Raw genomic sequence first — 6418 nt, forward strand, 5'->3', positions numbered from 1 at the left:
GGAACACAAGCCCAGTAGATAGTTTATAAGTTTCTTCGACTGATGGTCCAATAGAATAAAAACTGACTTCTTTTGTAATTATTTCAATTTAAATTGGTGCAACACTAAAATAATGGCTAGCAAGCATAATATTGGTAATATAATTTAGAATTTTTTTAGTCTATGTCTAGATACACATTTGATTTAGAGTACAAGAATTTATAAAATATATAAAATTAGAGTTTTGGCTGTACATCTTCACAAGTTTCTTTCATTTTATCATGCTTCGTGGCACATAAATTAGTGCAACATCAGCTGTTTTTTTAGATTGACTATACAGACACGTGAACATGACAAAATACTAAACAAAACTAAGAAATAAACTTGATGAACCGTATCCAAAATCAATTGACTTCAAGACTAAGATAAACAAAGAAGATAAAGATTTTATTCTTTTTAAATGGTGATAAAAAAAAATAAAAAAATAAAAAAAGGGCCAGAACAAAATATAAGTGGGCCCACGATATCCTTCTTCTCCCAACATGCCCCCAATAATTTAATGGGTACCACATATAATGCCATTGTCTCTACCCTCTCTCCCCACCAGGCATCCACTTAACTTATTTCAGGAGTACCACTGTACCACTTACTAGTCAGCTGCAATTTGACTCCAACTTTCAGACCAAATGGTCATGGCAATGAAAAGATATATATATATATAGGGGGAGAGAGAGGAGAGAATGAGAGTGATAGATGCAAATTAAGTTTTTCAACATGATATTATTGATATATAGGATACAGAACTTTCAGCTAAAATTCAACCTCATACATTGAAACTACCATGGGATTATATCTACTATCCAATTATACAGTAAAAGGTAAAAATATTCAGTTGTATTCTCAATATTTTCTCAAACTTGTGTTCTCTCTACTCCCCAGTCTTTATTAAAAACCAACCAAACATAAAGATAAGATCTGAAACACCAATATATATATATATAAATTATTCAGTCATCCAAACACTTTTTCACTTAAATAAAATCTAATTAATGAGATCTGACTTGGTACTTTTCTCCTTCATCAACAATGCAGCATTAAAAAACTCATCCATACCTTTCACGGAAGAGCCCTTGAAACCCTCCTCATCTCTAATGGCATCTTTCATCCTCTCCTTAATTTCACAAGCTTTCCTCCTTATTTCCTTCCCTTTCTCTCCCTCACTCATCACCAACTCTATCTTTTCCACTACATCTTCATGCTTAATCTCAGACCTAGTCCCTCTAGCCACCTCCACACAAACTCCAACCTCTTCCACCAAAAACTTGGCATTGTAGAACTGCTCAGCAGCCATTGGCCAACCCATCAACGGCACGCCATGGTTCAGCGCTTCCACCACCGAGCACCATCCACAATGAGTTAAGAATGCAGCAACAGACTTGTGGGACAAAATCTCCACCTGAGGTGCCCATTTCGCAACAATGAGCCCGCTCTTTCGATCCTCAACGACGCGCCGCACAAACCCTTCTGGCAACCATTTTTCTGCTTCAAACTCCGCGTTAATATCAAATCCGAACGGAGGCCTAACAACCCATATGAAATTTTTTTCACTAGCTTCTAATGCTTTCGCCAAGTTCATCATCTGCGAAGCAGATATTGTGTTCTGCGAACCAAACGAGACGTAGAGAGCAGAAGTTGGTGGTTTTGTATCAAGCCATTTGATACACTGATCTGGTGTGATTTCAGCTTCTTTACCGCGGTTATCTCCCGGTAAAAGTAATGGTCCGACTGAATAAACCGGACGGCCTATTTTGCGTCTGAAATAGGTCAATCCTTTCATTTCAAGCTCTTCAATTGTGTTAAACACAATTGCATCAGAATTCAGCCACGAGGGAAGGTTTCTATGTTGAAAAACCGAGACAGGATCAGTACCATCTGCCTCTGGCATGTGTTCCGACAGCTGAGAAACGTGGAGTTTACCGGCTTCAGGAAAATCCGGTAAGGAGAACTCGTGTGAATTCGTGTGGCGGTGAGGTAAGTTGAGCCAGATGGAGTAGTAACAGGCCATCCCAAACGCTGATAAGCCATTATAGATTGCATGAAAAACCCCGAGCTCATGCGCAATATCAGCTGACCATGCAAAGATCAAGTCCACCATGATGCATAGCGGTGGAACACCACCTTGCTCGTGGATGAGATCATGGAGGAGTTTTCTTAAACAAGGTTTGAGAGAGAGAGTGGCTTCGATAAAAGTATGAATCAGGTTGTAGGGAAGGACATCCGTGTTTTCGGCGTTTGGTGGGAGGCCGTGGTCTGAGCTGTTGAAAGGAATTTCAAGGAGGCGAATGGAGGAGTTTGGAGGAAGAGAGGATCGGAGTTTCTTGATGTTGAGAGGGGTGTTGATGAAGGTTATGTTGTATCCTCTTTTCTCTATTTGGAGGGCTAAGGCTAAGAAGGGTCTTATGTGGCCTTGTGCCATGAATGGAAATAATACAACATTTTCTTTTCTCTCAAACATTTTCTTGAGAAAGTGGAAGTTGGAGGAAGAAGAGAAAGGAATAGGGTACACTTATCAATAAGGGTTATCCTACTGTACCTGATATGGCCCTTTCAGTGTAAAATAATGAAATCAATGAAAGTGGTGGTACCATCAAGAGAATGGTAGGTGAGAAAATTCGGTATATCGTGCAATGGGCCTTGTATTAGATCTGTTTATACCAGCAATTGGAGTTTTTGGGACATCAACACGGGGGCCAACACCACCAAGTTGGGCGGGCTGGAGTTACCATTTGAGTTCAACTCCATGTATGAAATGTCTAACTCCAATTTAAGTCTAACTTGATCTTCAATCCAAATTAACCAATCTGAGCCCAATTCTTTTTAAAATATTTTTAGCTTAGATTGAATTCAGACTTATACCTCATGCTAAAATTTCGGATTGTATACATTATAAAGTTAACCGATGTAAATTAAAAAAAAAAAATTACTGTAGAGGCCAAAAGATGAATAACTTTTAACTTTTTTACAATTGAAATAATTGTTCCTATGACAAAATAACAAATAGATCACTTGACTAGTCCAACCCGACAATAATTTAAATATATATAGTATATTTATAATAATAATAAATAAATAAAATAAAATAAAATAAATTGGGGTTTAGGTTGGGCTCTGACGCCTCACCTAAACCAACCCTAATTAAGGTTGAGATTTTTTAATCCATACTCAACCTTAATTATAAAACAATACTACGTTTTCTCTTCTCTGCGCCATATTATTGAGAAAATGGACAGTGGAGGAAGAAGAGAAACAAAGAGGGTACGCTTATCACAAGTGAACAATCAAAGGCATATAAAAATAGCCCTTTCCAGTGTCAACTACACAATTGGTCGTTTGCATCTTTTGCAAAGCAACCATTATGAGGTTGGTTGACACATTTCAGATGTATCTAATGTGGAGAGAACTATACCATCTCATAGACTGACTTGGATTGCTGTCCCCTGTGAACTACTTCAAACAAAAGGTTCCAAAATCCTTGACATGGAAAATTGTAAAAAGCCAATGTATTATTGGAGTGATTAATCAAAAGGATTAATAAACAAATAATGACTAAGATAGATAAAAATAAAATATTAGCAAAGATGAGTAGCTTGCATGGTTTATCTATTTCACTGTGTAAATATAAAAACTATGACAGATAAAGATCATGTAAAATAAAGAGAACACATGAAATGTGTTGATTCTCTGTGTCACTTATCTATCCTTGCGTAAGGTTTTAAGGCTACCCTTAAAGAGATACCAGCACTCATCAAGAGTACCTTTCAAAAAAAAAAAAAAAAATCACTTATCAGGAGTGATAGTTTGAAACTAATTTGTCAACATGATATATAAGACATAGAACTTCATCTAAAATTCAACCTCATACATTGAAACTACCATGGAACTAGATCTATTGAATTATACAGTAAGAAGTAATAATGTTCAATTGGATTTTCAATATTCTCTTTATTACCCGGCATAAAAGAAGATCAAGAATTTACATGTGGATTCAGAAGTTTTACTCAATCTGTTGAAGGATTTAAATATTAAAGTTACATCCTCCCTAACAGTTTAAGCTTTTGAAGTAGATGGTTGTTAACATGGTATCAGAGCCAACGGTCTCGAGCTCAAACTTCACTATCACCCTAATTAAAAAATTGAAAAAACATGTGATGGACCAAAAGAAGGCCACAAAGAAGGCCAAACATGAGAGAGCTTCAAGAATTTAAATATTAAAGTTACACCATCTCTAACCGCTTAAGCTTTTCCAAAAACTTTCTCCCAATAGAAACTCAATTCTCAATATTAAAAACCAACCAAACACAACTACAAAGAAATATTAAATAAAAACGCATTATCTAAAAATTAATTTCTAACACCCAGGTTGGGGAAGCAGTTTTATTATACAGATAAGACCTGAAACCAGGCCAATATGCTTCTTAATTAATATCTAAAACACAAACATATGTGCTTCTTAATTCATCTCTAAAACACCAACATAAATTATTCAATCATCCAAACACTTCTTCACTTAAATAAAACCTAATTAATGTGATTTTTCTTACTTCACTTAAATAAAACCTAATTAACGTGATTTTTCTTAGTGTTCTCCTTCATCAACAGTGCAGCATTAAAAAACTCATCCATACCTTTCACAGAAGATCCCTTGAAACCCTCCTCATCTCTAATGGAATCTTTCATCATCTTCTTAAATTCACAAGCTTTCCTCCTTATTTCCTTCCCTTTCTCTTCCTCACCCATCACCAACTCTATCTTCTCCACTATATCTTCATGCTTAATCTCATACCTAGTTCCTCTAGCCACCTCCACACAAACTCCAACCTCTTCTACCAAAAACTTGGCATTGTAGAATTGCTCGGTAGCCATTGGCCAACCCATCAACGGCACGCCATGGTTCAGCGCTTCCAAGGCCGAGCTCCATCCACACTGAGTTAAGAATGCAGCAACAGACTTGTGGGACAAAATTTCCACCTGAGGTGCCCATCTCGCAACAATCAGCCCTCTCTTTTGTTCCTCGACGCGCTGCACAAACCCTTCTGGCAACCATTTTTCTGCTTCAAACTCTCCATTAATATCAAATCCGAACGGAGGCCTAACAACCCATATGAAATTTTTTTCACTAGCTTCCAATGCTTTTGCCAAGTTGATCATCTGTGAAGCTGATATTGTGTTCTGTGAACCAAATGACACGTAGAGAACAGAAGTTGGTGGTTTTGTATCAAGCCATTTGATACACTGATCTGGTGTGATTTCAGCTTCTTTACCGCGGTTCTCTCCGGGTAAAAGTAATGGTCCGACTGAATAAACCGGACGGCCTATTTTGCGTCTGAAATAGGTCAATCCTTTCATTTCAAGCTCTTCAATTGTGTTAAATACAATTGCATCAGAATTCAGCCATAAGGGAAGGTTTTTATGTTGAAAAACCGAGACAGGATCAGGACCATCTGCTTCTGGCATGTGTTCTGATAGCTGAGACACGTGAAGTTTACCGGCTTCAGGAAAATCCGGTAAGGAGAACTCGTGTGAATTCGTGTGGCGGTGAGGTAAGTTGAGCCAGATGGAGTAGTAACAGGCCGTTCCAAACGCTGTTAAGCCGTTATAGATTGCATGAAAAACTCCGAACTCATGCGCAATATCAGCAGACCATGCAAAGATTAAGTCCACCATGATGCATAGCGGTGGAACACCATCTTGCTCGTGGATGAGATCATGGAGGAGTTTTCTTAAAGAGGGTTTGAGAGAGAGAGTGGCTTCGACAAAAGTGTGCATCAGGTTGTAGGGAAGGACATCCGTGTTTTCGGCGTTTGGTGGGAGGCCGTGGTCGGAGCTGTTGAAAGGAATTTCAAGGAGGCGAATGGAGGAGTTTGGAGGAAGAGAGGATCGGAGTTTCTTGATGTTGAGAGGGGTGCTGATGAAGGTTATGTTGTAACCTCTTTGCTCTATTTTGAGGGCTAAGGCTAAGAAGGGTATTATGTGGCCTTGTGCCATGAAAGGGAACAATACAACATTTTCTTTTCTCTCTGCCATTTTCTTGAGAAAGTGGATGCTGGAGGAAGAAGAGAGAGAAATGAGGTACACTTATCAAAAAGGGTTGTCCAAATGCATCTAATATTAGCCCTTTCAGTGTCAGACAATGATATAAATGAAAGATAAGTGAGAAAATTCGGTATTCTGATCTTATATAGGATACTGGAGTTGGTGGAACAGAAAGCTGAACTATAACTTAAATTAATCAATCCGAATCTAGCTCGATCATCTTTGTTCAGGTTGAATTTGGACTTGCAAGTCGAAATAAAATTTTGAGCTGCCACTTCAACTTTATTATATAAACATATAATGTAAAGTTGGCCCCCAAAAAATAAAATAATAATACGTAGTAATT

At 37.8% G+C, this 6418-nt stretch overlaps 2 protein-coding genes across 2 annotated transcripts; both read right to left on the reverse strand.

Moving 5' to 3' along the window:
- Nucleotides 1-726: 726 nt before the first annotated feature.
- Nucleotides 727-2586, reverse strand: LOC132311335 (UDP-glycosyltransferase 92A1-like). Its single transcript, XM_059809212.1, has one exon. It carries the CDS (start codon nucleotides 2492-2494, stop codon nucleotides 1022-1024), a length of 1473 nt encoding a protein of 490 aa, XP_059665195.1. The 5' UTR covers nucleotides 2495-2586; the 3' UTR covers nucleotides 727-1021.
- Nucleotides 2587-4596: 2010 nt separating this feature from the next.
- Nucleotides 4597-6063, reverse strand: LOC132313958 (UDP-glycosyltransferase 92A1-like). Its single transcript, XM_059812890.1, has one exon. It carries the CDS (start codon nucleotides 6061-6063, stop codon nucleotides 4597-4599), a length of 1467 nt encoding a protein of 488 aa, XP_059668873.1.
- Nucleotides 6064-6418: the final 355 nt, after the last annotated feature.

Source organism: Cornus florida, unplaced genomic scaffold (assembly GCF_030987335.1).
Source record: "Cornus florida cultivar Cherokee Brave unplaced genomic scaffold, ASM3098733v1 CherokeeBrave_3.0.0_Hap2_Chr06, whole genome shotgun sequence".
Lineage (NCBI taxonomy): Eukaryota > Viridiplantae > Streptophyta > Magnoliopsida > Cornales > Cornaceae > Cornus > Cornus florida.